We start from the raw sequence: 20,350 nt of genomic DNA, 5'->3' as shown, positions 1-20,350 counted from the left end.
AAACTGTCGTCTGTTGTGGCTCCAGAGCAGAGCTCTTTTTCTTTCGGAGTGTCCCACCTTTGCCTGGAATGTCCTCCATCCAGGGGCGCCTTGTCCTCCTTTCCCAGGCTGGCCCTGTCCTCCATTGTCCTCCACTTGGAGCAGGGCTAAGGAAGAGGGCTGCTGCTTGGGGCCTTTCTTTGCCCCCTCCTCCTCCTCCTCCTCCCTCTCCCTGCATTTTGCGCCCAGGCCCTCGGCTGGAAAGCGAAAGGAAGGGCCGGGCCTCCGCTGCCTAGTCCCGCCCGCCGGGGCTGCCAGGGAGAGAGGCAGCCAGGGCAGAGGAAGAAGGCAGGAGGGATGAGCAGCCCCCAGGCCTCCTCCTGGCCGGGGCTGCTGCCGCTGGACTGCCTGGCCCAGCTCTTCGCCTTCCTGGAGGCCCCGGACCTCCTCCGCGCAGCCCAGGTCAACAAGGTAGCCTTCGCCCAGAGGGAAGCAGGCAGCCAGCCAGGCAGCCAGGCAGGGCCTCTGGGCCAGGGCGCCCCGGGTCAGGCAGGCAGGCAGGCACTCCCGGCCGGCAGCAAACCTCCTTCTCTCCCCCGGGTGGGCTTTTCCACACTCTTCCTCCTCCTTCTCTTTTTCCTCCTCCCCTTCTTCCTCCGCCTTCTTTCTTCTTCTTCCTCTTCCTCCTCCCCCGCTTCTTCCTACCTTCCTCCTCCTTTTCCTCCTCCCTTCCTCTTTTTCTTCTTCCGCATCCTCCTTGCTTCTTCCTTCTCCTTCTTCCAGTTCCTCCTCCCCCCTTCTTCTTCCCCTTCCTTCCTTCCTTCCTTCCTTGATTGTGGTAGAAGGTAGAAGAACCATAGAATCCTAGCGTTGGAAGAGCTCCCAAAGGCCTGGCAGAATGGGGTTGGGCTGGATGGCCTTTGGGGTCTCTTCCAGTTCTAGGATTCTAGGATTCTTCTACCTTCTTCCTTTTCCCTCTCCTCTTCCTCCTCCTTCCTCCACTTCCTCCTCCTCCTCCTCTTATTCTTTCTTCCCATCTTCTCACTGGCTTTTATGAGACAACCTGCCTCTATAAGGATGCATCCACACTGTAGAAATAATGCGTTTTGACACCACTGTAAGTGCTGTCATGTCTTCCTATGGAATCCCAAAATTTATAGTTTGCTGGGGGGGGGGGGTGTCTCTGACAGGGAAGGCTAAATATCCCACAAAACGGCCAATCCCAGAGCCATGGCAGTTAAGATGGTCTCAAGCTGCTTTATTTCTGCCGATGGCATCACTAGGGTTGGCATCACCTGATGGAGTAACTCATGGTGTCCCTCCGCCCCAATCGACTGACCTCCTCCCATACTAAACCACATAGAAAGAATCCTTAGCAATAGTTTTGTACTACCATTGCTCACAAATCGTAATTCTCATATATCACGCTGAATGTAATGCTAATTGTTGTGACATAAACAACTAGCAAAATTAAAGTTGTACCTTTAAATTACACTGTCATGCCTGCAGCTTGAATGAATGTACATAGTTTCATGTGGCTGAAGTGGAAATTTGGTAAGATGAGACTTTTTAAAAAAATTAAAAAAGGAGATGCCCCAGTTTTTTTTTTAAGAATAGATTTTAAATTTTAATTTAAAAATGAATTTAAATTTATTGTTATTTTTAATATTTTTTTAAAAAAATAACAATAATTTTAAATTTTATTTTTAATTAAATTTTAAAAAAGAAATTTAAAAACTGGGCCTCTACTTTTTAAAATTAAATTTTAATTAAAAATATTAATTATATTTTAATTAAAATTTTAAATTAATTTTAAATTATTGTTATTTTTACTTTTTTTAAAAAATCATTTTAAATTTTATTTTTAATTAATTTTTAAAAATGTATTAAAAAAATAATAACTGGGCCCTCTCCTTTCTTCTCCTGCTGAGCTTCACCCCAATCACCCCATCTCTTCAGAGCTTTAAAGGGACACAGGAAAACGTGACAGCCCATTTTCACCAAAAGGTAGATGTTTGGGAGCAGTGTTGTCAACCCCCACTTAGGGGGTCCCCTGGTGCGGCCCACACTCCCAGTGATGCCCCTGATTCCTGCACTGTGGCAGCAGCCAACTTGCCAGCCATACTTCCCCTTTCATTTCTGCAAAAGGTGGTGAAATGTGAGATCTTGGGCTGTTACCATACCCTGATCCCACAGGGGCTCCTTGCTGCTAGAGGACAAGCAAAACAAACACACTGGCTGCTTAAGCGTTTTCAATCTGCATCTTAGGACCAGCTGAATTTCTGTCACTCAGTTCAGTAATATTGGCTTGAATCGCAGTGGTTGTCCCAACTGGAGAGGATTCCAGTCCCCTACTGTAGTTGGGACTAACAGTAGGAGTTTGGCTTTTGTTAGTTATGTCCCATTCTCTCAGCTCAGAGGATGGCAATGGCAAAAAACCCCTCTGAAGAAATGTACCAAGAAAACCCCAAGACCCTGAGGGTCGCCATAAGTCAGAAATTACTTGAAGGGAAACAAGAAGAAGAAGACTGAAGCCCTAGTAGAAGATGGGTGAGCAATGTTTGACTCACCAAATATAGTGTGGTGGTAGCGTCCCACCTTCCTGGCCATTGGCTAGCCTGCCTTGGCCTGATGGGACTAGCGTTCAACCTTATTCAGTGCTGGGAATCAAAGTTTCCCAAGGCTGTTAGACCTTATTTGGCAAACAAAATATTAACGTCTCAAAAATATCAAAGGTAAAATGGTTAAGGAATAGCCTTCTATAGCACAGTAGCCGAAAACATGCCCCAATTTGACCTTGCTTCCACTGAAGATGAAATCTGACTCAAAACAATATGTTGAGAGATCTTCTAGCACCTTTGAGGCTAACTGAAAAAAAAGAAGTTGGCAGCATGAGCTTTTGTAGACTTCAGTTAGCTTCCTCAGATGTATTCAGAAGTAGACTGAAGTCTACAAAAACTCATGCTGCCAACTTTCTTTCAGTTATGTGTCAAAGGTGCTATAGGATCTCTGTACATAACGATTTTACAGACTAAAATGGCTTTGAATTCTATCAAAGTGAGAATTCAAACCCTGGTCCCCCAGTGTCCTAGTCCAACACTCAAACCACTAAACATGGTGCTTACCTCTGAGTAAACATGCATGGGGTCTACTGCATAGGTCCAGGAAGTCCCAAGGATTCTCAAGCATTGTATGTTTCTGCTCAGTGAGGCTTCAGGAACTGCTTCTCAAACCAGTTGCCCTTTCCCCCTTTTAGGCATGGAACGAAGCAGCAGAAACCGCTTCTCTTTGGAGGTGAGTGCCTTTTTTTTCATTTTGAAGATAGCTACCAAGAACACATGGTATTATTAAATGAATTGTTCCTAGGTGTCCGTGCTCTTATTCAAAAGGTTCATGAGTGGAAGCTTCCCCACTGCATAACCATCTTCACGTTCTGAATGTATGGTGCCTGCTGCTGCTGCTGGTCATGGTGATGATGATAATGATGATTAGAAGAAAGTCAATACAAAGATGAAAGCATGCACATGTATCAATATCCTAACAATTTTTACTAATCCTGCCCACCACTAGCAAATGCTGTTGTTGTTATATAAATATATAAATTATTATTATTATTATTATTATTATTATTATTATTATTATTAGCTTTCAAGTTGTTTCTGACTAACGGTGAACCTAAGGCAAACTTATTATGAAGTTTTCTTGGCAAGTTTTGTTCAGAGGAAGTTTGCCATTGCTTTGCCCTGATGTGATGAGAGCATGTGACTTACCCAAGCTCACCTAGTGGATTTCTGGGTCGAGCTGGGAATCAAAATCTGGAAGACAAAAGTGAACCTACACAATTACTATTATTATTAATAATAATAATAATAAATAAAATACTTATTTGTATCCCGCCTCTCCCTATTTGAGGATCGAGATGGGTAACAGCAAATCAAGTGACAGAAACAAAAACAATAAAAAGCATAACCCTTTTTACCACAACCTTCCAACCCTCCCTCCCTCACTTAAAAAAGACAATAAAATCATAACAACCACAACTACAGTTACAGTTCAGTTCATTATGACAGGATTAACAAAATTTCAAATTGAACCAGAGTGACCGTATTAGGAGAAGGGGGACAAGTAGGATGGGTGGACATTTTTATTCTTTGGAGGTCAGTCTGCGCAGGCCCACCAGAAGAGATCTGTTTTCAATGCTTTTTTAAAGGCGTCAAGGGATGTGATATGTAATAATATTACACATTGGTACTACTTTACCAGTCATAGATGCAGTTAGGGTTGCCATAAATCAGGACCTGCAAACCGGGACAAATGTAGGACAATTTGACCTATTAGCTTCTGGGCGCAATACAAAGTGTTGGTCGTTACCTATAAAGCCCTACATGGCTTGGGCCCGAGTTACTTGAGGGAGCACCTCTCCCTACATAATCTGCCCCGCACCCTCAGAACAATGGGGAAATTTTTACTTGCCCCAAGGTAAAACTAGCAGCAACTCACCGGAGGGCTTATACGGCGACAGCCCCTACCCTCTGGAACACACTCCCAGAAAAAATCCAACTCTGTTTTACATTGGTAGCCTTTAAGAAGGAATTAAAAACCCACCTCTTTCAAGTAGCATATCCTCCCGATTCTGTTTAGATTAAAGAGTCCCCCCCCAGAATTGATGGTTTACTTTTAAGGATTTGTACATGGTTCAGGTTTTTAGGAAATTATATGAAATTGTGATTGTGATTACTGAGCCATTTTATTGTTTTGTACTGTGACATGTGTCACATGCTTACTATGTTGTGAACCGCTTTGCTCTACAGGAAAGGCGGTATATAAATAAAGTTTTTATTTTTTATTTATTTATTATAATATTTTCAAATGTAGGACACATTTTTTAATGGAGGACATGTGAAAAAATTGGATGATTTTGGAAAAAATGTTAATATAAATGTATGTTTCTTAGGCATGATCAAAATGGAGGACATTTTGGCATTCCTAGACAGATGGCAGAAATGTACTTCCCTTTCTGGCCAAACCACCCCCTCCATTCTGTCATCATCACTATCATTTTTAAAACAAGGCAGACCTGTTAGCATTAAAAGCACCAAAAATACACAAAAAAGACACTTTGAGGGAAGTAAACCTTTGGAAATGGGCACCCACCTCCTCCTCCTTCTCCTCATGGTTGGTTGAATTTTGCGCCAGGAAATGGCGCTTTTCCCTCCCCCTGGCCCAGAGGCCTATCCTCCTCGGTCCTCCTCCTTCCAGTCCTCCTCCTCATCATCATCATCATCATTGGTTGATTTTTGTGCCAGGAAATGGTGCTTTTCCCTCCCCCTGGCCCAGAGGCCTATCCTCCTCCTCCTCCTCCTCTTCCTCCTCCAAAGCTCACTGGCCAATTGCAGACTGGGGCTGGAAACAGGCCAGCCCCCGCTCTTCTGCCATTGGCCAGACAGCTTCGGGGACGCACGCTCCTTTTTAAGCCCCGTGCGCGGGTGCGCAAGAGGGGCGAGCGTGCACTGCTGCTGGCTGCTGCCCAGACAAGTGCCGCGGGTGGCGTAGCAGCTGCGCAGAAGAAGGAGGAGGAAGAGTGGAGGAGGAGGAGGGCATTGCGGCCGAGGAGGAGGAGGAGGAGGAGGTGGGTGGCCGGCCAGCACCAGCCGGGCCCACAGCCAGGATTTAGGGGGAACCAGGCCAGGGCGGGCCCAGTTCCTCCAAAAGCGGGATTGTCCCGGGAGCCGCCGGGATATGGCATCCCTAGTTGCAGTCTACAAAGTCCTGGGATTTGTAGTTTTGAGAGGTATCTGCCAGAGAACTCTAGTGCCCTTACCAAACTACAAATTCTAGGCGGCAATTAAGGAAGTTAAAGTTGTACTGCAGTGTAATAATTTTGTAATGTTAAAGAGACATAACTTGAGCATCAATTCAAATTATTGCTTAGGTGATGGAAATGGTAGAGAATATTCCCCTACACACAGAGACAGGTTTGTTTTGCAGTTTTGTACACTGCAATGACTGAAGTTATCAAAGCCTAGGTTCCAACCAGTTCCCATAGGGTTGTGAGATCTCAGCCTGGAGACCTTGACTTTAACATCAGTGACTGACAGAAACTGCAGTTCCTGCCCAATTATTCTGGTTGCTCCCATTCTCCCATAACTTGTAGGAAGCCATAGTAAGGGTAAAGGATGGTGAATGGAAGGAGCAAAATAAGAATAGGCCAGAAGGAGGCTAGGTAATTGAAGACACTTTTGCCCCTCCAGCCTGAACAGTACAATGCTGGGCATGTTTACTTGGAAGCTCTATTTAAGTGTGTATAGGCCTCCATCCCTAATTTTCTGACTTTTCTTTGCCATCGTGCAAAGAGCTGGTTTGGTACAGGAGCTTTCTTTGTCACTGCTCATTTTTCTGGAGTTACTGTGGTGTGTGTGTGTATTAGATGTTCAGCTAGATCAGCTGCATAATATTGACCGCACTATGACACATAGGAGTCTTCTCGTTTCTACTGATTGTGTAAGCATTATGGATTGACACTGCACTAACAAAACAATCCTTTAATCATATACACCAGTGTGAGCACAGTGAGACCTTCCAGGCAATTCCCAGCTTTCTTCACTATTGGATATGCTGGTTAGGGCTTATGGGAATTGTCTAATAACAGCTGAAAGGCTGCACTTTGCCCATTCTTGATATAAAGTAATAATCTGAGATCTAAGTTTTATAGCTACTATTTAATGGGAAAGCCCATTGTTTTCAGAAGTAAAAAAAAAAAAGCTTTGCCCCCCCCCCCCCAATCTCCTTTTAATCTGCTCTCTGGCATAGTGGTTGGAATTTTTTTAAAAAAACATAGTAGCAGCATCACTATTGTTTATCTTTGCCTGAAAAGCAAAGTGGGATCTCGGTACTCAAAGACTTGCCATCTATAGATTTGCACATCTGCGGACAGCAAAATTGCATTGTCCCCAATGGTAGTGCATGTGCATGGCTGTGCCACTATTCGGATCAGCCTGTTGTCTCCAGTGGTGGTGTGTGCATGCAGCTGTACCACCATTAGGGACAATGGGACTTCACCTGATTTCCCATTGTCCTTAATGGTGGCGCAGCCACATGCATACGTTGCCATTGGGCAAAACGGAACTTAAGCATCTAAAGATTTTGGTATCCGTGGTGTGTGTGGAGCGGGTTCATGCGGATACCAAGGTCCCATTGTATTTTCGATTTTCTTCTATCCTACTTTAAAAGCTACCATTAGTAATCATATGTGGCAATTTGCACAAATAAATACCACTTATTAATAAAGTTTGTTATTTGCTAAGACTTAAAACTGCTTTTTTAGATGAATTACAATGCGCCAGAAACACGGTATTAGTGAACACTGCTTATGTTGTGTGTAAAAATGCTATACAGTACATTGGTTTCATAACCTTTTTGTGGAGCAACATAGCAATAGCAATAGCATTTACATTTCTATACTGCTTCACTGTGAACTCAACACTCTCTAAACGTTTTACAGTCTGTAAGCCAATTGCCCCCAACAAGCTGAGTACTCATTTTACCAACCTACAAAAGGATGGAAGGCTGAGTCAACCTTTTTATACAGTACTTTGTAAAGTCTTATCGTGCAAATTTAAGGTTTGAAAATCTCCAAACAATTGAGAATTATAAAAAAATTGCTCCCAATTCAACTGTTCAGCCATCAGATTTTCATCTAATGAAAGCCTCCCAATGCAAAGGATTATTGTCAGGAGTTCCCAATGAACAATTCATTGAAGTAGCTGTGGAGAAAACAACTTACATTTCAAGATAATATTGTCACTATTTATATTGATAGAAATATGTGTCTCAGACGGTGGGCCTTCTGCAATATCTCTGTGATACCTGGAATGAAGACCTGGAAAAAGTACTACCTCCACCGCTCAAACCTTGAGCATAAGATGGAATCTGGACGGCCTTCAGTTGACTATACATGTAAAGCTATAAGAGGACATAAAGGTAGGTAAAATGTGACTAAAAACACAATTTAATTTGTAGAGCAGAAAATACCTTTACATTCCTGCCCCAAATCATTCACTCTAGCCTGTGAAAACCACCAGAATAAGCCAGAGTAAAACATAAACAGCTAAACAAATCAGATATTCACTCCATGGTTTGTCGTGACATCTGAAACTCTGAATATAAGAAGAGTCATGTTGAATCACAGCAAGAGTCTATATTGTCCAGTATTTTGTTTATCCTGTGATCAATCACAGTGGACACCATGGAGACTCTGAGAGCAGGATATAAGTGCAGTTTCACCCTCCATCTCACATTCACCAGAAACTGATACACACAGCCATACTCCTTCTAATACTTGAGGTGATATATAGTCATCATGATTAATAACCCTTGATGGTCCCATCCTCTATGACTTTATCCAGTCCCCTTTTAAAGTCAACTAAGTTGGCAGCTGTCATTTCATCCTATGGCAGTGAGTTCCACAATTTAGCTAAGTGCTGTATGAAGAAATACTCCCTTTTATTTGTCCTGAATCTCCCATTGTTCAGCTTACATAAATATTTCTAGGTTCTAGTGTTATGAAAGCAGGAGAAAAGCTTCTTTCTGTCTACTTACTCTGCACCATGCATACGCCTCTAACATGTCTCTGCATGGTCACATTTTCCCCCCTAAACTGAACAACCCTGAACATTGGGGATTTTTCTTGCAGAGCAGTTCCAGTCCTTTAATCATTTTAGCTGCCCTTTATTGTACCTTTTTTAGATCTAGATTATCTCTGTTTAGGTGGTGACTAGAACTGTACATAGTATTCCAGATGTGGCTGCACTGTGGTCACACTTAAGGGCAGTATGATATTAGTAGTTCCGTTTCCAGTTCCCTGTCCAATTTATGCCCAACATGAAATTCTTTCTTTCTTTCTTTCTTTCTTTCTTTCTTTCTTTCTTTCATTCTCATTCACACACAAACAGGAACCACATATATTTTACTGAGCCACACAGATCGAATTCCACCAGTGTGTATGAACATCTGGGTTTCTCCCCCTCTCCCATATTAACTCATTTGCCATTTAATTGCTCATTCACCCTGTTGGGAGAGATCCTTCTCACCACACAAAATAATCTAGAGACATTAGCTAATACAGTCTCTCACTACTCAGCCCTAACTCAATATTGCTTGTGAAGAGGCTTTGGTATATTTTTGGCAATATGGACCTTAAAGGTGTCTAGTCCCTATATAGATCCCTGATGATCCACTGCTCACATCCCTTCACTTCAAGAACTGACAATTTATTCATATTCTGCTTCCTATTCTTTAAGCCAATTTTCAGGCCAAAGGGGGCTTTTCTCTCTTATCCCATAACTATGATTGTCAAAAGACTTTTTGGAAGTCCAAATAAATAATGTCTCCTGGATCACTCCTGCCCACATGTTTGCTGAAAAATTCAAAGGACTCTAAAAGGTTAGTGAAACGAGTTAAATTTATAAAAGCCATATGAATTATTTTTCAGCAGATCCTGTCTTTCTGTATCTTTCACTTTATTCTTAATAACACTTTCCACTGTTTCACCTGGAATAGATGTTAAGCTAACTGGCCTATAGTTTCCTGGGTCTGCTTGAATTCCTTTTCACAAATTTCCACTTTGCCAGTACAGACTGGACTTGTTACATATTTTAGTTAGATCAGCAATTTTGCTTTTGAGACCTTTAAGAACTCTCAAATGGATACCATCTGGACACAGTGATTTGTTTGTTTAATTCTAAACAAACTGTTGTCACTTCAGTTTGCCTTAGTCTCTTCTCCTGGAAACATTAGTTCAGGAACAGGCATTTTGCTGTGTTTTAAAGAGGGCAGATGAAAAGATTCATTCAGCTTCTCTGCAGTCTCTTTATCCTCTCTCAGAGCTCCTTTAATTTTACTGTTATCCAATGGCCTGACTTGACTCTACTCTGACAAACAAGAAAAATAAATTGACAGTAAACTGTGGGTTATTTCTCTGATTTGTTTGAGGAGAGAGAAGACAGATTACTGGCTGAAGGGTGAATAAAAAGCAAACCACAGACAACAGGTCCTTGGTTTATTCAGCCAATCACACTTGCAGTGGAAGAAATTGGGCAAAATACAAGGGCACACTGACTCATGTTAAGCCAGAATTGTGGCTTATTGCAATATCTGAAGCAATCTGTGGAGGCATTTCTCTGTTTTGTATATTGTCTATGCCTTAACCCCTTTGCTGTTCAAGTTTCAAACTTGTTGACCCAGTTAATAGTATTCAGGTAATGTGAATGCTGTGTGATGCTGATACCAGTAAACAAAATGCCCACCAGGTTTTGATTCAATGTTCATACTGAAATGGTGTGTATTTTTCTATTGAAGCTCAAATTAACTAGGTATTCAGGCCCAAATATATATTTTCTTTCAAAGAGGATTTTGTTGTTTCACTGTAGGAGTAATAAATGCTATGGCATACCTATCAGAGAATGAACACACCTTTGCAACAGGAAAGGTCAAGTCCATTGTGTGCACTGCCTCCTCTGACGGCACTGTCAGAGCATGGAATGTCCAAGAGGTAGGATGAACATGTGTGTAGAAAATTAATATTGTATCATTGTCTTAAATGGACCACTGCTGACAGATGCAAGGTTAAAAAGTGAATGAAGTTAAATCTAATTGATGGCAGAATTTACACACATAGACTAAGGATTATTCTGAACAAGAGATAAGGCAGGAAAGGTAGCCAGGGACACATACAAATAACTATAGACAGAATTCTTGGAGAAGTGAAATCTGCCACATTGTGTGCTTGATCCTTTGCCTTTTTGGTTTATAAAAGCAGTCATAGGAGGGCTGGCTGTGTGGGTAAAGCCTCCTTACTGCACACAACAATGATTCTGTCATATGATTCTGCCCAAGTTTTTAGAATTCTGGGACAGGTATGGTTATCTTGATCCCACTGTCACTGAAGATATCTCTGTTGGAAATGTGAGACAGGGCTTTTTGGTGGCCTCTCCCAGCCTAGGGAAGTACTTGTTGTTGAAGGCTAGTTTGGCTCCCTTTCGTTTGTTCTTTGCTGGTAGACGAAGGCATGTTTATTCAGGCAGGGCCTTTGGCATATAAGCTGCTCTGTTATTTCAGGGAATGTAACTGCTTGGATGCTGGCCCTGTCTTTTATTGTTGTATTTTAACGTATTTTAATTGATTGTCTTTTCTATTATAATCAACATTTAAAACAAACAAACTGTTATGTTAGTATTAATTAATATATTATTATTTAATATATACCCTTTTTCAGTGAGTACCAAAGTACCAAAAATGCAAGAATTAATTAAGGATATTATTAGGTGACTTTTTGTATAGCAAAATAGCTATTTTATTTCCCCCCTTTCTTCCCAGAGATGGTTTGATAGGAAAAAAAATACTAGAAAATGCATTGTCATGGAACTATTTTCTATTTTAAAACATATAACACAAAAACATACACTGACTGCACTGAGAGGAAGTTAATTCTTTTTGAAAGTACTAATCAGCTGACACTATTATTTATATTATTATTATTAATCAGGGCACACAGATTTGGTCGAGTCCTCAACAGGAAGCTCCACTACTAAATATTATCACGTTTCCTCTGTGTAAACTGGCAGCTACAACAGACTCTCAGGGGACGATCAAACTCTGGCACGGAGACATGGGGAAAGAGCTTGCAGCATTTTCAGTGTCATCCTCATCATGTTCTGTGGTTGGCCACACAATAAACAATAAGCCATTCCTAACGGTAAGTGCAACCCTAATGGAATTATTAACATATCTTTCAGCCAGCTTCCTGTTGCTTGGACAAATGCCTACTGAAAATAGGAGACCCTGCATTTCGAAATCATAGAAACAGACAACTGGTCAGGCCAAAGTCAACCTAGTCTGGTATTACCTTCAAGAAATGCAGCAGTTACTTAGCCAGAAATAGGCCTGGACTTCACTGGAGGACAGCCGTAAATAGAGTGGGTCTTTGGTATCCCCTGGGGTTTGGTTCCACACCCAGCATGGATACCAAAATCCATGGATGCTCAAGTCCCCTTATATAAAATGGCAAAAATCAAGGTTAGCTTTTTGGAATTTATATGTTTTGAATATTTACAAGGTGTGGATGGTTGAACCCGTAGATAAAGAATTCATGGAGGGCTGACTGTATTTTGCCTATCTGCAAAGTATTGTAATGTTTAAAAGAAGCTGCAGATCTTTGAAGCTGCTAAATCATCAATCCTATTTTTAGTATTCCCTTCCCTTTGATTTAGGTAGGTACTGGAGAAGGTCTACTCTACACATTGGCAGCTGCTGATCTAAGCCAGATTTTACGCACAAAGGTTTTTCAAACGGGTGGCATACATTTGTCATTTTGCTCACCAGATGGTCAATGGATAGTTGTTTGTCCTGCTGATCCTGCTTATTCACCAAAGGTAATTATGCTGCTGTTTGATATCTTTGTTGGTGCCTGATTTTTTGAAGCAATGACAACCTGGGGTGGGATGAATAGATTTGTTTTGGGATATTGGATTATCTTCCAGTTGCACTGCTGCAAGCTTGATTGCTGTTCAGTGTCACTTCTCTCCACTGTAGCCATCCTGATGGGGTGTGTTTTTACAAAGAAAAGAAAAAAAACATGTGTCTACATTAAATGCAGTTATGCATTTTGCATGTTGCCTAATTTGAACCAAAATAAGCAATATGCTTTGAAACTTGACCATCATGCATCAGTTTTTGTTCTCTTCCTCTTCTTTTTCCCTCTCTTAACATCCACCAGTAGTGTAATTGTACATTTTGAAGCACAGGCACTTGCCATGACAATCCCCATAGCCATGTTCCCAGTAGCCCAAAAAGGCAGGGTGCTTGGTCAATCCATATCAAGAAAACAACTAATTCAATAAGTTATATTAAAACACAATGAAATCAGTTACCATATTTAAAACCACAGCTGAATTAGAAGTATTTTTAAAAGCATTAAAACTAAAAGAAAAAACAAACTCCTTATGCCCATTACAAGCCCCTTCTTCAGCAGTCAGGTAGTTGCCAAAGGTGTGCTGGAATAGAATGACTGCCAACAAAAAGGGGAAAAAAGATGGAGCAGTGTAAATTTTCCTTGGAAGAAAGTTATACAGTTCAGGAGCAGCTACCAAGGACACCCATCCTTATTCCATGTCTTCACCAAATGTTCCTATGTGGAAGGCAGGAGGATCTTCATATCTATAAGGATTAGGTCTTTTGTGCACATTGGTGTTGATCTACCAAATTCTTAGTACTGTACCAGTTATTAGCCATGGCTCTACATGGACATTCAGCCAGAGCTCTGGAGAGATTCCCTTATTGCTTTTAATGTTTTTGGTTCTGGGGCAGCATCCATTCATCTGATGGAGTGAGCTGTAGTCCACAAACAATTATATCAAATATAATTCATTTGTCTTTAAGCTGTCATAAGATTATTATTTTTTAACTTGTAGTGTCCCCTCCACCACATGAACCCACATGGATAATCATGTTTGTGCTGAATTACAATTTTTATCTATCAGTACTCTGCAATTGCAGTTATATAGTGATTTTGCGTCAAATAATCTTGCTATCAAGACTGACATTTGTTAAACTTGCATACACCACATTGCATAAACAAAATACTTTTGAAACTGGAAAATTTCTTGTGGCATGGCATATCACTCTGGTCATTAAGTTCAGGGCAGAGTGCTTTGCATGCATGATTCTAGGTTTTGTACCTGGTGTTTCTAGGTCATGCTGGCAAAGATCCCACCTGAAATTCTAGTGAATCATAGAATCGTAGTTGGAAGAGACCACAAGGGCCATCCAGTCCAACCCCCCTGTCATGCAGGAACTCTCAATCAAAGCATCCCTGACAGATGGCCATCCAGCCTCTGTTTAAAGACCTCCAAGGAAGGAGACTCCACTACATTCCGAGGAAGAGTGTTCTACTGTCAAACAGCCCTTACTGTCAGGAAGTTCCTCCTAATGTTGAGGTGGAATCTCTTTTCCTGTAGCTTCCATCCATTGTTCTGGGTCCTTTTCTCTGGAGTAACAGAAAACAAGCTTGTTCCCTCCTCAATATGATATCCCTTCAAATATTTAAACAGGGCTATCATATCACCTCTTAACCATCTTTTCTCCAGGCTAAACATCCCCAGCTCCCTCAGTCGTTCCTCATAGGACATGGTTTCCAGACCCTTCACCATTTTAGTCACCCTCCTTTGGACACACTCGTTTCTCAATATCCTTTTTGAATTGTGGTGCCCAGAACTGGATACAATATTCCAGGTGGGGCCTAACCAAAGCAGAATACAGTGGCACTATTACTTCTCTTATCTATATCGATATGTATCAGCTCAGAGGGCTTTCTCTATTTCAGCCCCTCAGCTCTGGAACTCCCTCCCCAATGAGCTCCGTACTTCCACCTCCCTCGATGCTTTCAAGAAGAACTTGAAGACTTTTTTGTTCCGCCAGGCTTTCCCCCAGTGAGCCTTGTGGTCATTCTCTTCCCCTTGGCAAAGTTTTTGTGTATTCCATTCTACACAGCCACTTGTATAGGGTGTTGTTAGTTTTTACTGTTCTTAATTGTTAACTTTGTATTATTGTCATGCTGATGTTTTAATTGTCTTACTCTTTGATGTACACCGCTGTGATCGCTGGAATAGCGGTATAGAAATAAAATTTTATTATTATTATCTAGACACTATACTTTTCTTGATGGAGCCTAAAATAGCATTGGCCTTTTTAGCTGCCGCATCACACTGTTGACTCATGTTCAACTTATGGTCTACTTGGACTCCTAGATCCCTTTTACACGTAGTTTCATTCAGCCAGGTGTCTCCCATCCTATATCTGTGCATTTCATTTTTCCACCCTAAGTGTAGTATTTTACATTTCTCTGTGTTGAATTTCATTTTGTTAGCTTTGGCCCAGCTTTCTAGTCTATTCAGGTCATTTTGAATTTTGAACCTGTCCTCTGGAGTATTAGCTATTCCTCTTAATTTGGTTTCATCTGCAAATTCGATGAGTATGCCCCCAATTCTGTCGTCCAAGTCATTGATAAAGATGTTGAATAACACTGGGCCCAGGACAGAGCCCTGTGGGACCCCACTGGTCACTTCTCTCCAGGATGAAAAGGAGCCATTGTTGAGCACCCTTTGGGTTCGGCCAGTCAACCAATTACAGATCCATTTAACAGTTACTTTGTCTAGCCCACATTTTACAAGCTTGTTTGCAAGAATATCATGGGAAACCTTGTCAAAGGCCTTACTGAAATCAAGATAGATTATATCCACAGCATTCCCTTCATCTACCAAGCTGGTAATTTTATCAAAGAAAGAGATCAGATTTGTCTGGCATGACTTCTTTCTCTGAAACCCATGTTGAATGTTTGTGATTATGGAATTGCCTTCTAAATGTTCACAGACTCTGTTTAATGATCTGCTCTAGAATCTTTCCTGGTATAGATATCAGACTAACTGGACGATAATTGTTAGGATCCTCTTTTCCCCCCTTTTTGACGATGGGGACAACGTTTGCCCTCCTCAAGTCTGCTGGGATTTCTCCTGTTCTCCAGTTCTCAAAGATTATTGCCAATGGCTCCGATATTACATTTGCCAGTTCTTTTAATACCCTTGGATGTAGTTCATCTGGTCCTGGAGACTTAAATTCAATTAGATTAACAAGGTGTTCCTCTACTATCTCTTTACTTATTCTGTGCTGAAATTCCCCTATTCTGTCCTCTGCTCCATTATCCTCAGGTTGAGCACCCTTTGCCTTTTCTGAGAAGACTGAGGCGAAGAAGGTGTTGAGTAATTCTGCCTTTCTCAGTCCCTTGTTAGCATTTTGCCACCTTCTTGACGCAGTGGCCCTACCATTTCCTTCTTCTTACTTTTGCTGCGGACATATCCAAAAAAGCCCTTTTTGTTGTTCTTAACCTCTCTAGCAAGCCTGATTTCATTCTGCGCTTTAGCTTTTCTGACTTCACCCCTACATGTGTTTGCTATTGGTCTGAACTCCGTTTTTGTGATTTTCCCCTTTTTCCATTTCTTATACATGTTTAGTTTAAAACAGCTCGGTTGAAAGTTCCTTAGTCATCCATCCTGGTTTCTTGAGACATCTCCCATTTTTCTTTCTCACTGGAACTGTTTGAAATTGTGCCTTCAATATCTCCCTTTTGAGAAACTCCCATCTGTCCTGAACCCCTTTATCTTTTGGTATTTCTGACCATGAGATCACCCTCAATACTTCTCTAAGTTTACTGAAATCCGCTCTCCTAAAGTCTAGAATGCGTGTTTGACTATGCCTGGCTTCTCCTTTCCACTGTATAACAAACTCCAGGAGAACATGGTCACTTCCACCTAATGACCCCACCACTTGCACCCCATTAACCAAGTCATCCTTGTTAGTTAGGATCAGATCCAAAATAGCTGACCCTCTTATTGCCTCTTCCACCTTTTGGACAATTGTCTTCAAGGCAAGTGAAGGATTTGCTAGACCTTGAAGATTTGGCTGAGTTTGAATTCCAGCAAATATCAGGATAGTTGAAGTCACCCATCACTACTACATCTCTCCTTTTTGAATGTGTGGTCATCTGTTCTAGAAAGGCTTCATCCAATCTCTCCATCTGACTGGGGGGGGGGGTCTGTAGTAGACTCCCACTGTAACATCCTTGTTGTTTCCCTCCCCTTTAATTTTTATCCAGATGCTCTCCACCTGGCTTCCATGATTGATGTCCTCAATCTCTTCACTGGTGTAAATATATAGTGCTATTCCTCCTCCTTTCCTGTTTGGCCTGTTTCTCTTTAAAAGGTTATACCCCTCTATTTCCACATTCCACTCTGGAATGTAGCCACTCTGCACTCCAGCTGCTGGACTTTCTCCTCCAAGAGTGCTACCAACTTGCACTTGGTGCATGTGATGTTCTCCACATCCATAGGCAAGAAGACAAACATCCCACAAGTGTTGCAGATGACTGCAGCAGTTGTGTCAGTGTCCATACTGAGAAGTCTTAAGTAATTACTGAAACAGGACTGTGGGCTTTCTTCTCAAAAAATCCTCCAGAAAACACCGTTAAGGCCTCTGATGACCTGGCTTTTTCACCAATCTCTGGCAGTGAGTTCAATCAACTCAGCCTCAGCTGTAGTTCACTCTGCTGAGTTACTGCCAGTCATCTAGAGCAGGTATGGGCAGCTAAACAAGTAAAAGGAAATAATCAAAACTAGAACTGACCATACTTCCAGTTTGGTTTTCCTGGGGTGGTTTTGGGGGGGGAAGGGGGCAGTAGTTGAGACATGATCCATTTGAATTCAAAATTGTTACTCCAGGTCTCAAGGAGCAGCAACAGCCCTTTCAGAGGTTGAGGGAGAACATGGTGCTCATGAATTGCACATTGCCCACAGCTGATGGTCCAGCAGTGTAACTCGGTCTGTTAGTTTGGTATGTGCAAACAAAGTTTGAATCAAAATGATAAGCATATTTGAGAAGGTTCAGGTGTTCCCAAAATAGGTTTTTGGACCCCAGCCTATTGTAATTTTTTTTTTGTATGCCAGGTGTTCTACACACATTCTGTAACTGACCCTGATGATGAGGAACTGATGTTGTCTAGTCCTTTACCAGTCACAGATCGTCTTGTCACCTGCTGGTTACCAGCAGAACCAGCAAGAATAGCAATAATGCATGATGATGGTAGTAATTTTCGCATTGTTAGCTTTGATATAGCCATTGAGAAGAAATCCAAATATAAAAGGATCATTACAGGTATATTTCTTTAAATTGTTATCCTTTTATTTAGCAGTAATCTAAATAAAGAAATATTTAAATTGTGCACTTGGTGTGGATGCCGAATCTTCTACAAATAATAGCCCGTAAGTGGTGTGTGTGTTTAGAGAGAATAAATTAAGGTGTTTTGTGTATGCTAAGGTGAGAGCAGAATCATTTTACTTCACTTCTGCATTGCTTAACACACAGTATCAAGTATTTTCATTCTGCAATGATGTATTTTTTGTCATACAAGTCAGACTGTTTCAAGCAAATCTACTTCTTTAGACAGCTATCAATATAATAGTTCATCTGTTGTCATTTCTGTACAAGTAACACTGGAACAGAAGAGGTTCTACCTTTGCAAGACCCATCATAAAACCCAAGACCCAGTCAACCACTAACTTAAAACACAGAATGCTCTTGGCTAATATATTAGGGTGTCAAATATACTAAGCACACCACTGGTTTTAAGTGTTCTTTTTATGCAAAAGCTCAACAGGTTGCAAGCTTCACCTTACCAACACAAGAACCATGGATGACAGAGAAAATCATGAAAGGATTTGGCAAACAAACTATTCTTGTAGCAGCTGGACTGGAGCTGAAATTATACTCTCTGATGGGGACTGAATTAATGGCTTTCAAGGATCACTATAAAATTATTACATCAATCTGGGTGGTACAGTCACAACTACTACTGTTACTATTATTTTATGTTCTGCGCACTAGCCAATCTTTATCTTAAGATCTTACTCTTCTTCCACTGGCTGTAGGATCCCTTTCATGTTGTCACATCCTCCATGGACCTCTCACTCCGTGTATACTCCTGGAAAAATGATAACAAATCCTCTTCGTTGATTAGCTGCTATCATTTATTAGGAGGATCACACAGATGGTCAACGTAAGTTTTGCTTCTAACACTTTATCTTTCCTTTCTTCCTACACTTTCAAACTCAAGTTAAAATGTATGACTATTTGCTGGAAAATATATTTTATCTGTTCTTATTGGTATATAATGTTCAGCGTTTGATGATTTGGTGATTTAATATCATGGCATTAACCACTTGGGGCATTGATTGATATCCTGCCCCAAAGCTAATGGTATTGTAATGGATATTAAATATAAAAATATAAATCATTGCCCTACTTACAGTATCTCAGATGAGTTGGGGGAGGGGGACAGATAAACCTAGAAGCTCTCTCTCTCTCTCTCTCTCTATATATATATATATATATACACACACACACACACACACGGTAGACTTGATGCTGACATTTCACACCCCTTTCAAGGTTCTGCTCCAGTTACCTGAAAAAGGTATGTAACACCCCCCAGTGTTTTTTTAGTTTTTCGGGCTATGTGGCCATGTTCTAAAAGAGTTTATTCCTGTTGTTTCGTCAGCATCCGTGGCTGGCAAAACATCAGGAATAAACTCTTCTACAACATGGCCACATAGCCCAAAAAACTATGGTTGCCAGCCATGAAAGCCTTTGACTACCCAGTGTATTTGTTACTAGCTGTTATAAGAGTATAAACCATTTTGCAGCTTGAATAGGTTTGGCGAGAAAGGATTTTTTTTTTGTTATTAGTCTTGTGGGTTATATTGATTTTTCCCCCCAAATAGACAATGTGCTAGAGGAAGATTACATGAATATATGTATGTAATGTATGCAATGCCCTTGATCACTGCATCCTCTAAATGTATTATATGCCTTTTATAAAAGCCTATCTGATAATGGCTCAGTGAGGGTTAGCTGGAAAGCATTCATAAGAAAACACTTTGCCAGTTTAGTAAGACTGTAAGACCTATTACTTCTACTAAGTATAGGTAAGCTCTCCAAGAGTAACTGAATGCTGTGCTGTGCTTCTAAATACTAGTCTGAATTCTTATGGGTTTTTATTTCTTGATATTGCAAATAAAAAGTAGAAATGAAGTATACAGCCACATGTCAGAACTTAAGAGCCATAAGTGAAAAGAAATTTCCACACCCATGTCTTTATTTTTCTCTCTACCAGTGGCTTCAGAAGTGTGGCTTGTGACGATGTGAGCATTGTGGGCACAGTGGCTGGAACTGATGGCACAGACATTTTAAGAGCATACTCCTTTAATCTGTAAGATACTTCTATTAAATTGAATCCATGTATGTACCTGTGTGTGTCAGCGACATGCAGTTACATTCTTATAATATGAAAACAAAAGCATGCACTGAAATTCAAGCTTTGTAATAATTTGCACTATTACTGGCAATAAACCTTGTGAAGATCAACTACCCTCTTCTGGTCTTTAATTAAAAGTAATTCCAACAAGTTCCACATCAAAGTCTGAAAGAACCACAATAGCTTCATTTAGTTCTATTAATTGTTCAATGATAGTATGTATATACAGCAGAAGTTATATTATTAAAGCTTTTAGGCAGTTCGAAAAGAAATGAAAATATTGTGAGCCCAAATGAACTTAATTCAATTTCTCTTCAACCTCCACTAAATAAAAAGTATTTCCACAGCTGATAATGAAAACATGACAATTCCTAAGTTCTATAGTAAAAATCAAACAAACAAAAACCATACAACAGCCTATTTAGATCCATTACTTTCATCCTCAAAGAAGACTGC

At 40.9% G+C, this 20,350-nt stretch overlaps 1 protein-coding gene across 2 annotated transcripts; it reads left to right on the top strand.

Moving 5' to 3' along the window:
- Positions 1-293: 293 nt before the first annotated feature.
- Positions 294-19,996, top strand: FBXW12 (F-box and WD repeat domain containing 12). 2 transcript variants are annotated; one of them, XM_089523073.1, is made up of 10 exons: positions 294-450; positions 3,236-3,273; positions 7,799-7,959; positions 10,407-10,528; positions 11,522-11,731; positions 12,246-12,407; positions 17,529-17,736; positions 18,231-18,415; positions 18,510-18,637; positions 19,754-19,996. In XM_089523073.1, the coding sequence occupies exons 1-10, from the start codon at positions 337-339 to the stop codon at positions 19,851-19,853; spliced, it is 1,428 nt and encodes a 475-aa protein (XP_089379199.1). In that variant the 5' UTR covers positions 294-336; the 3' UTR covers positions 19,854-19,996. The 2 variants fall into 2 exon arrangements, with proteins under 2 accessions (XP_089379199.1, XP_089379206.1); XM_089523080.1 differs by lacking the exon at positions 294-450 and adding an exon at positions 1,044-1,096.
- Positions 19,997-20,350: the final 354 nt, after the last annotated feature.

Source organism: Sceloporus occidentalis, unplaced genomic scaffold, assembly GCF_023333645.1.
Source record: "Sceloporus occidentalis isolate IW3139 unplaced genomic scaffold, rSceOcc1.0.p SCAF_1, whole genome shotgun sequence".
NCBI lineage: Eukaryota > Metazoa > Chordata > Lepidosauria > Squamata > Phrynosomatidae > Sceloporus > Sceloporus occidentalis.
Note: the sequence above shows the minus strand (reverse complement) of the source record. Positions and strands in the feature narration are given on the sequence as shown.